Consider the following 16887-nt stretch of genomic DNA (forward strand, 5'->3'; position numbering starts at 1 on the left):
TTTCCAAGACTAGTCTTAGAGACCGGAAACGCAAAGCCCATGCCAGCTAGCGAGCGGACGTCTCACCTGTGGATCAGTGTAGCCAGGGGAGCAGAACGCCGCAAACCGCAAGCACAAGCACTCCTGGTGGCCATGAATCGCATGAGACTCGTAGCCCACTGGGACCTTAGGAAGTATGAAGCCTGCGCTATTTAGGCAAGTTCAGTGTGAGAGCGAATTCTTTCGCATATAAGCTGGAGAAACATAAAAAAAGGGGGGAGTTACGGGGCGCGTCCTGTGTGGTGTATACTTTTGCGAACACCTGACGCCTGTGTTCTTTTCCCAGCTCAGACATGAGGGCGTTATCCATTCAGCTACCTACGGTACTGTGTTTACTGCTGTGTGCCAACAGCGACTTGTTGCAGTTGAACCACCATGTGATGCTTGATAGACGAGGTGACTTTCACGTGTTTTGGACTGCCGATGACCAGCAAGTGACATTTGAGGTAACAGCGGCAACCACTGGTTATATTGGATTCGGCTTGTCGCCAAACGGAGGGATGTCTGGCAGTGATATTGTCGTCGGATGGGTCAGCGAAGGCGAAATCTTCTTTCACGTAAGTACGCATTCTATCTGTAAGTCAAACAGACGAAAAATGGAAAATTCTTTTGTTATCAATTCTTTAGAGACGTACAGTCGAACTTCTGTTATGTTTTTCAGTGTTGCGTTCATAAATTATTCACTTAAGTGCTACTTGCTTACATAAAATGCGGGGTCTTTGTCCATTTGCATTTTAAACAATCACAGATACCTTGTGATTTACCACCACCTATTACATTGTTACAAATCTTCATAACTATTACTGATACAACTTTACGTCTCAAACACGGTCCGTTTCTGTCGCCCTCTAGCGGACGTCGGTACCCAACTCTCTGTTAAGGTTGTCACCTTCCTATTCACTCATCCGGTCAAACCCGCTTATTTGGCAAGTCGTTTTGCCAATCATCTGGATGTTTTGGAGAAAGGGAGTCATCAAAGAAAAGTGGATGTTTTTACCATAGTTACTGGAGCTTGACAAAAGTTTTTTATATGTATGTTTCTTAAGTTTCTTAGTATGTAACATAGGCGATGTTCATAGAGAAGATATGCGAAAATCCTGGTGGGTTTGCATTTCATCTTCTCTCCTTCCGTCCATTCAGGAAAGGTACATCTATTTTTGTTTTAAGGAATAAAATCAGAGTACAGTATAGGAAACAGAGACTGCCTTTCTAATGATCTTCCATCTTTTCTTGCGCGAGTAAACGTAATTCTCTTTAAGTAACACGTAATTCTCTGCTTTCCCAGTCTTCATCCATTCTTTCTTATACGAAAGGAATGGGAACTATGAGAAAGACTGATAACAAATATTTTTATGTATAACAAAAATATTTGTTATCAGGTACGTGATTCAATCATTTTAAACATTAAATAAAATTAAAATTGCGGATTTTCTTATGAAAACATTTATAACAATTATGGTCATAAATTTTGAAATCATAATTTTCAAGGAATAGTAGAAATAAAAAAAAAATCCTGCGAATTTTCTCGTCACACTGCTATTAAGAACAAGGATCTCAGATCTTAGCTGCTGTGTTCTAAGGATGATTTGTCCAAGAAAATAAATAACTTGCATGAAAAGCTGAAAAATACCATACATGAAATCCAATACCATGAAATTTTGAAAGAGATTATAAAGCATGGAATATCCATAAGATATATCTTATAGTGAGCTTGTCCAAAGTGCTTCCAGAATATAAAGACCTAAATCTCGATAACAAGTACAATACTCTTTTATGGTGATATACTGACAGAACAATTATCATGATACGTGTACTATTTGCTGAATGTTACTGTTTTAATTTTTCCTCATTTATATTAATTGCTAAGCTAATAAATGATTTAAGCCTATCATTTATTACTGTCCATATTATAAGAAAGTTAAAAACATATTAAATAATTTCTTAATAAAGATATTTTCAAAAGCATGTAGAAAATCTTGTGTAAAAAAGCATGGGGCGAGTAGATAACTGGCTTTAAAATTATATATATATATATATATATATATATATATATATATATATATACAGTACATATAATTTTAAAAGAGAAAATGATTTAGACCGGATTGCAGAAAGTTTTCTTTTAGCCAAAGAATTAATTAATTAAAAGTCGGCTGAATAGTTAGTTCCGTGAAGCAGGAAACACGCAGGTTGTTTTCTCTTTATTTATATATATATATTTATTATTATTATTTTATTATTATTATTAGTTTTTATTAATTTTGTATGTTTTATTTTTTTATTAGTTTTAATTTTTTATTAGTTTTAATTTTTTATTTAGTAATTTATTTTATTTTTATTTCACCGCCAAAAAGCCTGTGGCTTCATTTCACTATAGGACTAATACCAGTACTGTATTGTTTTGCATTAATAGTTGTTTCTATAATTAATAGTTCTAATAATGTTCATTATAGTGTTAAAAGCTTAAATATTCTAGTCTATACTTTAGAATAAATTTATAATATGATATTCTCTGAATTGTGTATTTTATTCAGTAAAATTTTGCACACTAAATTTTATTATTACAATTCTTTTTCATTATGTAAAAATGGAGAAATGATTTTTTAATAATCCAGCATAAGCTATTTATAAAACGATTTTTTACTGTATAAAATCCTTTAATATTTTATAATAAAATTATTAAAAACAGGATAGAATTCACGTCGGGATAATTCTAGCATTCTCCATCAAGTAAACTCTTTTGACCTGATGCGGACGTCCCCGAATATAAACAGAATATTTATTAAATTTAGGAGTTACGCTTCGGATGTACATAGTGTGCATAGTATTAGGGTCAGGCGCCGCCTGTGGTTTCCCACATCTGCGCCATATGTTCGCTGTGAAGGAATACAGTACTACTGTAAATGCCAGAAAAGTGTTGTGTGTTGTATATGACATATTGCGTTAAGTTCTGTTGTGTACAGTATTAATATTTAATTTCATTTTGAAATTTGAATAAAATATATGGATTATTTCTAAACAAGGGAGTAACATAAGTTTTTATAACAGCCAACGATATTTATATAATGGGAGTGAAACCATCAACTGGAAAAACCCGTTTCTACCCAAATCCTGTGAGATCTTTATATACTACAACATTGGTCAATGGGAGCTGCTTATCTGTTTCTATCTAAGCTATGTTATGAACTAACCTTTCTAACACGACTAAATTATAATAAATTAAAATTATAAAAGGCAATCAGAGATATTAAATATCTTCTGAAATACAGCAAAATTTATATATATACGAGGGGGTATCAAAAAGTTCGTACCCTTACCTAGAAATAATAGCCCTAGAAAGGTGAAACTTCACAGGAACTTTAATCCTTTTCTGTGTACTCTCCATGTATAGTAACACATTTCTTCCATCTATGGATCAGTTGTTTAATGCCTTGATCATAGAAGTCCGCACTTTTTGCCTGAAACCACGATTCCACTTCCTGGGACGAATCAAAGCGGGGCCCACGCAATCGGTTCTTGATTTCTCGAAACAAGAAGTCTGGTGGTGCTAGGTCAGGGAATAGCTGCAGTAGTTCGAAGCCACAGGGCAAAAATCTTGGTGGTTGCAACGGCTTCTGCAAAGGCGTCAGCAACCTTGGAACCCATCGTGCGAAAACCTTAGACATGTGCAGATGGTCATGTAAAATGCTGTGGGCAAACCCATACCTAATTTCCACTGCATTTGCGATGAAATGAATTGTCACACGTCTGTCATTCAGCACCAGCTGCCCAACTTTTGCAACCGTCTCATTGTCTGTGGATGTTGATGGCGTTCCTTCTCTTGACTCGTCAAAGACACTTATACGACCGCACTGGAACTGTCGTTTCCACGTTTTTTACAGTGTCATAGAATGGACAATTCTGCCCATACACAGCTTTCATTTCTTCGTCAATTTCCTGAGCTTTCTTGCCCTGCAAATGCAGGAACTTGGACAATTCTGCAGAATGGACAATTCTGCCCATACACAGCTTTCATTTCTTCGTCAATTTCCTGAGCTTTCTTGCCCTGCAAATGCAGGAACTTGATCACTTTGTCAACCATAGCGTCCTTTCTCAGATTTCGGGGTCAACTTCTGGTGTACAATCAGCTACGGGAATAAAATTTCACATATTAGTTATTGAATATGTAGACAACTTATATTAAAAACGGCATCTTAATACTGATGTTTTATCCAGGTCAGGGTACGAACTTTTTGATACCCCCTTGTACATATATATAAATAACACTATTATACCACGTGAAAATTCTTAACAAATATGTTTTCTTAAACTTATATACACTGTGTGATCACTGAATTATGACCACCCCTATGAAAACTGAATGCGACCCGTTGACCAAGTGAGGTACAAGAGTGCGGAGTTAGTCGACCTACGTAGCATAGATAAGGTGTCAATGGTTCAGTAGGTAATAACATTCCGAGCGTGATGGGTAAAATGAAGGATTTATCGGACTTTGATAAAGGACAGACTATGAGTGCTCGACGAGCTGGTGCTTCGATTTCTCAAATGGCTGAACTGGTGGGGTGTTCAAGGGCCGCCGTAGTTAAAGTGTACCAGGACTGGCGTCAAAATGGTCAAACAACGACCCGACGGCAAAACTGCAAATGATGTTAAAGGTGAGCGCCGGGTCCGACGACTCGTACAGGCTAACAGGCGCAGCACTGTTGAAGAGTTGACTACCCAATACAATGTGGGCCAACCCGGAACAATATCTTACATGACCATGCGTCGCACGCTCTCACGTATGGGCTATACCAGCAGACGACCCCTAACCAAGGTTAGGGGTCGTCTGCTGGTATAACCAATCCTCTCCTAACCAAGGTTATCGGCGTAAAAGACTGGTGCAAAGAGCATGCAAAGAACATTAGAAGACTGGAAGAAGGTGTGCTGGTCGGATGAGTCACGTTATTTACTCCACACTGTGGATGGTCGTGTACGATTTAACGTCAACAACATGAGGCTCTTGATCCATCATGCATGGTATCAAAAGTGCAGGCTGGTGGAGGCGGTTGTATGGTGTGGGGCATGTTTCACTGGAAGGAACTTGGACCTCTGGTGCATGTGGAACAACGTATCAGTGGTCTCCGCTATCGTCGACTGCTTGCTGACTGTGTACACCCCGCTATGTTACATTTTTTTCCCGAATGGCGATGGTGTCATTCCAAGATGACAATGCGCCGAGCCATCGGGCACTTGTTATGCAGGATTCGTTTGAGAAACACAGTTCTGACTTCCCAGCATATCGATTGGCCTCCGAACTCCACCGATATCCATCCCACAGAGCACTTGTGGGACACTATGGAAAGGCATATCAGGAGTCTGGATACACCAATCACCTCCACACTTGCATTGCTGACCACATTACACACAGCTTGGTTGGCCATACCTCCCAAACGCCTTCGATATCTTGTTGAATCAATGGCACGTTGGATAGCTGCAAAAGGAGGACCTACGAAGTATTAGGTAGGTGATCATAATTCAGTTATTATTCAGTGTATAATAGAAGCAGAATAATACACTAACTGTTATAGCAGGTGACGTTTCAGGATTCTTTCTTCAGACCACAAGAATTTTCCAAAGCGATATTCTCTATTTTACAGAAATGATCATTGGGATAATAATTTAAACTTTTTATTAAAACAGGGAAAAATCACTAGTTGCGCACAAACAAAAAAAATAAAATAAAATAATAATAATAATAAATAAATAAAATTAAAAAAATAATAATAATAAACACAGCAGCACTCCACCAGGCCATAAGGAAGATAGACAAACGGTACACCTCACTCAGCCTAAGCGAGGAGTCCCCTTCCAACTAGAAGGCACAAACGAAGCTAGAAAGATGAGAAGAGAAGACATGGCAGACACTACAATGATCTACAATGATCTCTACAAGATCACATAGATAAAATTGTTTCCAATGCAAGGCTCACGAGTGGGACGCTCTTCCACGAGACTGAAGGATTCGTGCTCGCCATCCAAGACAAGGCAATCAACACCATAAACTATAGAAAATACATCGCCAAGGAGCCCGGAGTGTCCGATGACACATGTCGACGATGCCACCTGGCCTCAGAAACGATCCAACACATTACCGCGGGATGCAAGGTGATCACCCAGACTGAGTGCACAAATAGACATGACCAGGCAGCCAAGATAATACATCAGAAGCTAGCAAGAAAATACCAGTTGATCAAAGAAAGTGTACCGTGCCACAAGTACGAACCCTAGGCAGTACCAGAGACCCCAACCCACAAGCTGTACTGGGACCGCACCATAATAATGGACAAGACAATCCCGCACAGCAGACCGGACATAACCCTTGTGGACAAGAAGGAGAAGGCTACCTCTGATTGATATAGCGGTACCCAACACTGGCAACCTGCAGAAAACCCGTGGGGAAAAAATCAGGAACTACACGAATCTAAGACAGAAGATCAAAGAGCTGTGGCATATGCAACAAATAACAACCATCTCGATCATCGTATCAACCACATGTATGGTGCCAAAGACCCTACATAACAGCCTAGCAGTCATAGGTCTCCCAGCGAACACCTACAAGGATCTCCAGAAAGTCGCAATCGTGAACACCTGTAGGATAGTCAGAGAGTTCCTCGACCAACAGTAACACCAACAACAACCACCCTGTACTTGGGAGCAATACCCGTCACGAGGTGGAACCCCCAATCAGGAGAAATAATATAAAAGCAATAATAATAATAGAAAAATAAATAAAGACTGTGTGAGCGCATTTTTATGAATTTTTATAAACATAAAAACGTTGAAAACAACTTTAAAAAGTTGTATTTATTGCTATTATTTTTTTCAATTCAATGAATAATTTGGCACATTTACTGTGCCTTAGATATAGTAATTTCAGGACCCTTAACTATCATCCACCCTACCATGGAAATAAAAAAAATCCATAAAGTAAGACAGACTACGACTGCATTTTATGCAAAACAATCGGCAATAGTTGTAACTAAGTTGTTTATCGGAGCTAAGCTTACTTCAATCTCTTCATTTAATATTTCCAACTTGCAAAATTGTTTCTGCTGCGTTACACAATCCAATAATTTTCGAACGAAAGAAAAAGTACTATGCTTAGAGTTTCGTTTATATTAGAGCAGATATTGATCGGTGTATGAGAGTGTGCTAACAACCGGTCGACAACCCCAGACAGCTGCCTTTTTCCGGATGGGTAGCTCGAATGGATCTGATAAAACACAAAAATAAAGAAAAGTTCTTGTAGCGAAGCTCGATAGAATGTTCACAATGAAAGCGAGCAGAGAGGTAGAAGCAAAATAGGCAGGAAATGAACCAAACGATATAGTATTCAATTCTACCCTTCACCTTCTCAAATGTACATTACAGTTAAATGTCTGCTTTGGAACCCTGCGCACCCTAACGGTAATAAATCAACCAAGCTTTAGTAACAAACTATAAAGTTAGCGTTAAAAAAGAAAAAAAGGAAACAAAGTTATTTTTTGGTTTTCAATTGGCTTACTTGTCGCCATGGGAACTGTACGGTACTAAACAAAATATAAGCTTTATTTAAAAGGAAAATAATACATTATCAACAAAATATTGTGTAAATACTTTTAAATGACTGTATTTCCATTTTAGGATTTGTAGAAAGGAAATTTCTAAAAACTTTAAAATAAATCATGCATTAAAAAAAAAAAAGTCGCAATTGGGCCAAATCCAACTGCAATGTTCTACTTTCTTGTTGTAAGGATTATTTTTATTCCTTGGTGTAACTATATGGCATACGGAATAAATATTCTTGTCGACACCAAGCAGTAGGAAATGTAGTTGAAAAGTTTTAAAACAGTAAAATCGTCCTCGAATATAGAAAAAGAATAACAGAAAAATGTAATTCAATTATTAAAGCGATTCAATCGACACTGCTCGACAAAATTATTTGAACAAAATGTTTTTCATGAATATTTTATTGTGAACAGTATATAAGTAAATATTGATACATGGTCAGGTATATCAATATAAATATATCAATATTTACTCTGCTGACATAAGACTGCATTTTTGTCATCCCTGTATTCGACTTATAACTAAATTTTCCCACCCATATCTGATGATGACAGCTCTATCGCCTTTTATTTTATTGTATTTTATTTTGTTTAATCATTTGGTATCATGTGGCGGAGGTTTTTAGGCGTTTGCCGTAGCCTAGTGGTCAGGCGCGCAGGTGCATAAGTACAAGTGCCTTGAGTAACCGGAGTTCAAGCCCGTGACTGCTAAATACAGTGCTGTTTCTTGTATTCTGTCTATCTTGTGAACTCCTCTGACCGTCCCGGAGTATAAACAGAAAATTCATTTCATTCATTAATATTTTTACTTTACAGTTCCTTCACCTCCAAATTGGCTTTGCAATTCAGCCCTTAATTTTCTTAATTCATCATAACTTTTAGGATATTAACATTCTTTCGCCTTTTTTCAAATCTACATTACTTCTTTTTTCTACTATCCTTACCCTTCTAGTCCTTGGCACTTTGTGTAATTTTCACCTCCATTTATGCAAACTTTATCAGACTTATCTATTCTTACATGTTTAAAATAGTAAATATATATATATATATATATATATATATATATATATATATATATATATATATATATATATATATATATATACACACTATTCACTTTCAGATTAATTAAATTCAATAATTTAATTAATCTGAAAGTTATTCACTAAATAAGCTGCTGTCTAACTTATACAGTGAATAGACTGAATAGGTGTTCACTTACTTTAATTAATTAATTAAATTTCTTTATTGCTGCTAAGTACGCTACAATACTAGGAACAATAATAATCATCAGGGCGACATGCCCAGGAGTTCAGTCTGGTATAAAAAAATCCTATGGGACACAGTAAAAGTTATAAAAGTTTCGTATTTAAACTGAATATTAGATGAAAATTCAGAAAATGTTTTCTTCGGAAAATATTTTCTTTAAGGGTATAAAAAGAATTCAAGCGATAACAATCGAAAATTCATTTAGCTAGAATGAAACATCAACAAAATATTCAGCTTTACACTTGAAGCGCGCAAAATTTAAGGGCAATTTTTGAAGGAAAGTTTTGAAATTTTGGTACATATTTTATCATTTTTGGGGCATAAGTGCATGCGCATTTCTTTAGATTTGAGGACATAAACTTCCGCTCCCTACTCGTGACTGTCTGCTGTTTGTAGTCATGTCATCCTTTAAAGAGCATATTCAGCGATTACATATAATGGAGAGAGATGTTAACAGGTACATCGCTGACGAGAAATGAGGTCCAAGTGCACAACCCTATTGGCTTACCCTCCCAAGAGTATAACTGTACAGGTTTATAAGTAGACACGCGCCTCTGCACTGCACTGAAATGTCAGACAGGGTGGAGTTGGTTTCTGCTTCCTCTGCTTTCTTCGTTAGGGAGCATTTGCTTCGCCCCGCACACTGCTGGTGGCTATCCATGTGAACAGAGCCGTAACGAACACTTCCTGTCGCCACCTGCCTGGGATGCGGTCGGCCAGGTGGGACTCAGTCACGTGGCTGTGGAAGAAGTCGAAATCTGTTAAGTGTTAGCTCGAATATGAGAGAGCAAGGAGGAGGTGGGGAGTAGCCGAGATACCTGAGGGATAATTCCCGTCTCGTGAGCACGGCCTTGTAAATACCTTGTGCCCATTGGGGGCATTATGCGGAACGCCAGAAGGTCAAGCTACGGCTAACGAAACCTATTAATCTCCCCAAAGATTTCCCAGTTTATCTCTTGGGGGTTCTGCCGACTCGCCTGCTGTAAATGTGCGGGCGTGCGTGTTGTATTACCGGAGCAGAAATCGCCTACTGACACCCATAAGAGATGCCCGTGGTGCCCTCTACTGGCTTCTTTTTTGGCCACACCGACCGTTTCATCTTAAACAATTTTTGTCTTAAAATTTTTATATTTTAAATCATTTTCTGGAGCTTTCTTCGAAACCTCTATGACAGCCCTTCATGGAGGACACCAATGAAACCTAATTTTTAGAACAAAGCAAAACTTCAAGGTCTTTTCGATATAGTATAAGCCTCAGGCTTCCTTGCACCTTATGGCTAATAATAATAATAAATAATCTACGTCCTAGCTGAATATAATAGCAATCCGACGTTTTTACATCTAAATCAAGAATTGAAAACAAGAATCTCCTTAATATTTGATATCATGGAGAGGACACAGTTTTACTTGGCTAGCTACCTATAAATTTCAGTATTCCATTATATTCCATACTAAGCAGCAAAAGTAATAACATAACACCTTTCTTCAATTTTTCAATATCAGTTTTGACATACGCGGAGATGGGAGAAACCCCTGGTGCCGTTTGACATAAACACACTCTACACTATCAATTTTGTCATTGATGAACACTATTACATTTTTTTCAACAAAATAGCACAAGCTAAGCATACAGTTCACTCAGTCACAAAATTTGATTCTATTCAATTTAAACTTGAATTATATACAAAATTCCAATGTAGATCAATCTATAACTGGTTGACTAATACCACTGATTTACTAAGAATCAATGAAAGCTGATTTTAATGATCAAGAAATGACCATTAAAATGACGGTTTATTTTGATGGAGTCGAGCACCACGGTGTGGTACACAGAAAATCAGTTTGCCAAGTTTTATGGCAAGTAAATGAAATCCAAGTAGTTTTTTTCAAGTGTGGCCTTCAAACCTGAACATAATATTCTAAATGCGTGCTTCCCATCGTCTTATACAAAGGGAAAGGGAAAATGACATAATTTTCCATACTTGCGAAGGTCTTATATATCATAGACAGGACGCCCCTGGAAAATGTACACTGCATGGAAAATTCATGTCTAGCTGAATCGTAATCACCCTAAGTCTTTTCCGTCCCGGACCACTTTTAACTCCACTCCCTTTAGATTTTAAGTAACTCCTGGATTTACAAAATTTTACATTTAGAAGCATTAAAACTGTTGTACATATCTAAACGTAACCATTATACTTATGTAACATGTTAATCAGTCGTGTGAAAAATCTGTTTTCTCATTATTCCAATAGATGTGCAATATCTCATGAAGGTTATGTGATGTCCGACTTAAAAGCGATATTAGATGTAAACCTGGACGTTTTAAAATATAATAAGAGGTTTGTGAAAAATCTGCTTTTTCTTTTTATCATATACTCAGTCTTAGAAAAACTACACCCTAAAAAGTGTATACTGATTTATTTGAACTTCGATATATAAATAGGCAATAAATAGATAAGACACCCGAGCATTTCCATCAAGTATTATGGACCAGCTTATCAGCATCCATGCTACTGCTCAAAGCACTGAAGAAAGCCATCCTTCCTGCTCCAACCAGGGATATTCCGATGCATGGAACAACACAGGGTGCTGATTCCGGGTGTATTTCTGCTAGGTGCACAAAAATGAAATAAAGGTACTTAATTTGTAGGAGGTGCAGTATGAACTGTTTGCCCAGGAACACTAAATTAGCTAAGCACAGCCCTGGCTCTAACATATTATCTTCTTTCTAGATGATTACCGCAATGTAATCATAGGCTTCTCATAGATGCACGTTACTACTAAATACGATAAATATTTGTATTGACGATTTATTGTAAACTCTACTGACTTGGTTGTCGTGCCGGAGTATAAACAGAAAATTTAATTTAAATTTGCTGGCAGTAACAAAATATTATTCCTAAGGTGTTTGATGCAAAAGCTGATTTGGATGCAGTATATATAGATCTTGAAGTTGCTTTCGATTAATTGATTAATTCGAGTAAAGTGAAGCATTCTAGAGTTTCTTGACACTAATATCCACATTATAGTAATATATAAGTAATATAATGATCAAAAATGAGGTTCCAGTTTAACGTTCAGTGGTTAGTTTATTTAATCAGTAAATTCCCTTCCCTGTGACATGATTTTTTTTAATATCTCTCATCTTTATTACCTCGTTCACTTTTCCTGCCAAAAGACAAGAAATAATCGGGGGGTGGGGGGTGGAAGACATTACACGAACAGCAATTCACAGTACACCTGTACAAGAATTTTCGACACAAGATATGAATAAACGCAGAAACTTTTGTCAGTGGCTCATTTTGCAATGCATACGTGATCCTCAATTCCTCAGCTACGCTTCTCGTTACAGATAAATCATGTTTTTAAAAGAAATGGAGTACTCAAGTACAGTATCGAAAATTCATACCTGGAGGACCACACTGGAGAAAACCCACATACGATTTATCAGCACTCATTATCAACATACTTTTTCCTTCAGTGTTTGGTGTTGTATTCTTGGGGACAATCTTATTGGTCCTTATTTTTTAACAGGCAGGCTTTCAGATATATTTGCCTACATTTTTTGAGGGGCAACAGTTTCTGGGAACTACTAGAAGACAAATGACTTGAAAATCCGAAGTGGATGTGGTTTATGGACGTGGTGACTTAGCCCACTTTTTCCCTGATGTTTCGGGCTTTCGTTCAAATACGGAGTACAATAACTGATGTAGTGGTCTGAAGAGCCCTGTACAATGGCCACTAAGAACACACGACCTAACACCCTTAGATTACTCTGTGTGTGGTGGGAGTCACCTGAAATCCATGGTTTATTCTATGCGTATTCCGCGCAAGACGAATAAAAAGTCGCATTTTGGAAGCTGCTAAAACAAAACCATTATAAATACAGGGTGTTTCAAAAATGATGGTCACTAATTTAAAGGTGAAAAGAACAAACTAAAATAAGCAAAAAAGTCCCAGTGAACATCGGGCAGCGAATGAACCGTTTTCGAGATAATGCGCATTTTCTGTTAAGATCCGCCACTGACTATGGGAGCACTAGTTTAGCAAAAAGCGTGAATCCTTGCTAAGGGTGGTTTTATTAAACATAAGATAATACATTTTTAATTTTTGGTTTCAACACCACAGGATTTTACAGACGTTACATGTTACAGGATGTTCTTTCTAACACCCTTTTCTCAACATCAGGTGTTATGCTTCTGGGCCTACCTGCTCGTACTCCATGTGCAAAGCGCCCATGTTCTCTAAGGCGTTGACGTACCCTGATGAATGTTAGGCTGCCTTCTGCAGGGAAATGCTTCTTGGTACAAACGTGCAGCCTCGAGTGCACTGCCGTCCGCATACTCTTCGTTGCTGTAACCTCTTTCCATGTTGACTATCCTTTGACAAGTACTAGTATGCCTGCTACGTCTCAGAGCATTGAGAGAGGGGAAACGAATAGAATGAACATAACCTAACCTAAACAAACAAGTCAGTGGTGGATCCCAACTCTGTACAGTTCACCTTGTGGACTGTATTACACGAGATGTTACACATTTCTAGTTGGTGAATCCAAACTAGAAATGTGTAATATCTCGAAAACGATTCACTTAAGGACACGTTTACTAGGCTTTTATTTTTTGCATATTGTAGTCTGTACAGTTCACCTTTAAATTATTGATCATCACTTTTGAAACACCCTGTATATAATTCGTTGTAAAACCACGATATGTTTTTAAAAATTAATAAATAAATAACCCGAGTAATGCATAAAAATTGTGGGATTTCTATTTGTCCCATTTCAATAAATTGGAGTTCAATGAAATACCCTCATATCTTCCTGAAAGAGACAAATATAAAATTTCATAAAAAGTTTAGTTAAGAAACTGTAGAAGTTTAGTTGATATTACAAGTAGTTCATTTTACTAATTTTTGGAATGCCGATCTTTTGCTGTTATCTTAATCACAGAAACTTAGCTATACTCTGCTATTCTGGTCTCTAAATTATCTCCACCTCTTATGTTATCGTGCTGATCGTAATTCTAGGGAAGGAGAAATACAGCGTTTCTTCATAAAAAAAAGTCAAAGTTATTTCTTTCAAGCGCTTCGTAATCTTAGAAAATTTCAGATATCAACCTTTCATAATGTATTCTTTCTGCCTGCTCCAGTTGACTCGGATGTACTGTCAATTAACTTTATCGATAATGCCATGTTGACCAAGCCAAACAAGGCTATCTCCATTATTATTAGTAATCTTAATAATTCTGGCTTTTTTTATTTTGAACGCCAACCTACGTCGACTGCTGTTCAGATTTGAATATTTGGCTCAGCAGTAACAACACCTGAGATTTGTCCGTTCCCCACCCGAATCGTTCTCACCTTGACTTAGTTTTCACTCAGGTTCCAATTGTCCTTAATGCATCAGAGGGAGATGAGCTCATCCCGTCTGACCATATTCCAACCGTGCTAAATTTAGTCTTTGATAATGCTGACTATACAGTTTAAGAAAAACTGTCGCGGTGTTTCAAATCGGCAGATTGGACATCTCTCAACAGATTTTTATGATTCTAACTGACGAAAAACATCCGATTTTAGTTCAATTGAGTGCCACATTGATTATTTTCATGACAAAATCTATGATGGGATTCAGTCGTTTGGTCCTTTAAAATCTAAGTCAAAGCGGGAAGGCTTTCACCCATTGGATGTCTAATAGGCTATAACTATGGTCCATTCCAAGAATTTTCTTACATAAGTTTTATTAAAAATCGTACCCAGTAGTTGCGTGCAGCTTTCTCGGATATCAGACGAGAAGTTAAAAATTTAACCAATTCTCGGTACCATCAATATGTCAGATCCATCAAAAGTTTTGACTAAATCGAAACGTATACTTACTCTCTTCGACGAGTATTTTACTTTTGGAGGCTTATTTCAGTTTCCTTTTGTTTTTTAATGTATGGTTTAATGTTTAACATTCTCAGAAATAAAGATTTCTAAGACATGCTCATAGGAACTATTTTATTTCTAGTTGTGGAACATGCTGCTATACAGGGTCATCGAAAAAGGTGTCCGTGATTTCCCTTTTAATTATCTTCGGAAATATTTGATCGATTGCTGTGATCGGATCGTAGCAGTAAACAGTGTGGTAATTCACTTGAGTTTTATCTGACACCTCAACAATGACCTTAGCTGCGCCGTGTGCGCGGAGAATGACTCCTACGCGCACCGCCTCAGCCAGTGTCAGTAAATTTACACTACCACAACACACACACACAGCGTTTTCTGTTGCACGGTGGCCATCTTACTGACACTGACTGAGGCGGTGCGCGTAGGAGTCATTCTGCGCACACTCACGGCGCAGCCAAGGTCATTGTTGAGGTGTCAAATAAAACTTAGTGAGTTACCACACTGTTTGCTGCTACGATCACAGCAATCGATCAAATATTTCCAAAGATAATTAAAAGGGAAATCACGGACACCTTTTTCGATGATCCTGTATTTGTTCCGTGCAATTGTGAAACACCCTATATATATATAACTCATTTCTATTTTGTTTCCCCCTTCACCCACTAGGATCGCTTTGCTGATCACAATGGAATTCCAGAAATTGATGCTCACCAGGATTGGATGTTGCTCAGTGGGTGGGAAAATGGAACGCATACAACCCTTCGCTTCCGCCGCAAACTGGATACCTGTGACCATCAGGACATCCCTATCTCTGTAAGTGCAGTTGATGAATACAGTACTTGGGTTTTCCAAGTATCCACCTGTAATTTAAATGCTGTAATATAGGTATTTAATTGAAATATTGGTAGTTTAACACCTCATATGCATTTCCTTGCGATTTGTTTGTGTAGTGCAAACATATTTGCTTGCAGCATATGTTTGCACTACACAAGTAGGTTGGAGTATAAATAAATAATTAGAATTACTGTCCAGAACTAATTCAATATAATAATATCTCGGTTGGAAAAATATGTAGTGTGAGTTATATAACTACATAGTTATACTAAGTTATATATAAATAATATTTCCATGAATTGTGAAGCTATAAAACTTGGGATAATTGGTGAAAATGGTTGACATAAGCATTTTCTGCAATTATTTTAATTTTCACTTTTAAAAATTTTATGTACTAGGAATCCAATGTACAGGGTGATTCTGAATTAGGTCCCAACTTGAAGAAAGTATAACTGAAAGGAACGAGGGTACAGATAGGACCAGGGTATGTCAGTTATAGGCAAAACTAGATGACGTATAGCAGATATAGACTTTTAAAGGCACGAAACATGATATTGTTGTATACATTGGTACTAATGGTATTATGAGCAGGAAATCTGAGGACTTACTTAACAAGTATACGGCAATGTTGGGAAAAAGTCGCCAGTTACGATTAAATTTGAAAGTATCTGTAATTCTACCCAGACATGATAGGAAGCAGTACATGTTGAGAGCCCTGTCAATCAATTCAGCCCTGGAGAGACTGTGCAAGGCACATGGGATACAATTTTTCTCAGCAGTTAACAAGAAGAGATTGTTTTTACAGGGATGGGATAAACTTAAATAGCAAGAATATTTGCTAATGTTATCGAGGCAGTGATAAGTTGGTCGGAAAGTTGCTAGCCTGTCCGCGTGTATCCCCTCCCCTCTGTATCACCTGATACAGAGGGGAGGGGATACACGGACTAACAGATTAAAAATAGCCGCAGGCAGAGGTTAAAGTGATTACTGCACCGTTTCTATTGGAATGTGCAGCAGCCTGGGAAGCAAGGTATCGGAGATTTCAAGCCCAGCTGTCTATCGTCATGGAACAAGTAAATACATGGGTTACGTTAAGATAACTTAGAGTCAGAACGGGTGCACGTATACTTGCATGTACACTAATGCTAGGAGCATAATAAATTTGATGAATCAGAAGTATGATTAAGTCATCAAATGATGACATTGTGGGGATATCGAAGATGTATCCACTCTGACATAAGGAATGCAATGTGTAGAGAAAGGACAGGAGG

The 16887-nt window shown here is 37.5% G+C and overlaps 1 protein-coding gene across 1 annotated transcript in view; it reads left to right on the forward strand.

The window, feature by feature from the left end:
• The first annotated feature begins 238 nt into the window (after positions 1 to 238).
• The window catches only part of LOC150083712 (DBH-like monooxygenase protein 1 homolog), a 57742-nt gene continuing 41093 nt past the window's right edge, over positions 239 to 16887 (forward strand). Inside the window, exons 1-2 of the mRNA XM_090378579.1 lie at positions 239 to 596; positions 15449 to 15595. Coding sequence (XP_090234705.1) covers positions 333 to 596; positions 15449 to 15595 — 411 coding nt within the window. The 5' untranslated portion in view covers positions 239 to 332. The remainder of the gene's footprint in view (positions 597 to 15448; positions 15596 to 16887) is intronic.

This window comes from Mastigoproctus giganteus, chromosome 7 (assembly GCF_048544385.1).
Source record: "Mastigoproctus giganteus isolate SK-2022 chromosome 7, ASM4854438v1, whole genome shotgun sequence".
In the NCBI taxonomy this organism is placed as follows: Eukaryota; Metazoa; Arthropoda; class Arachnida; order Uropygi; family Thelyphonidae; genus Mastigoproctus; species Mastigoproctus giganteus.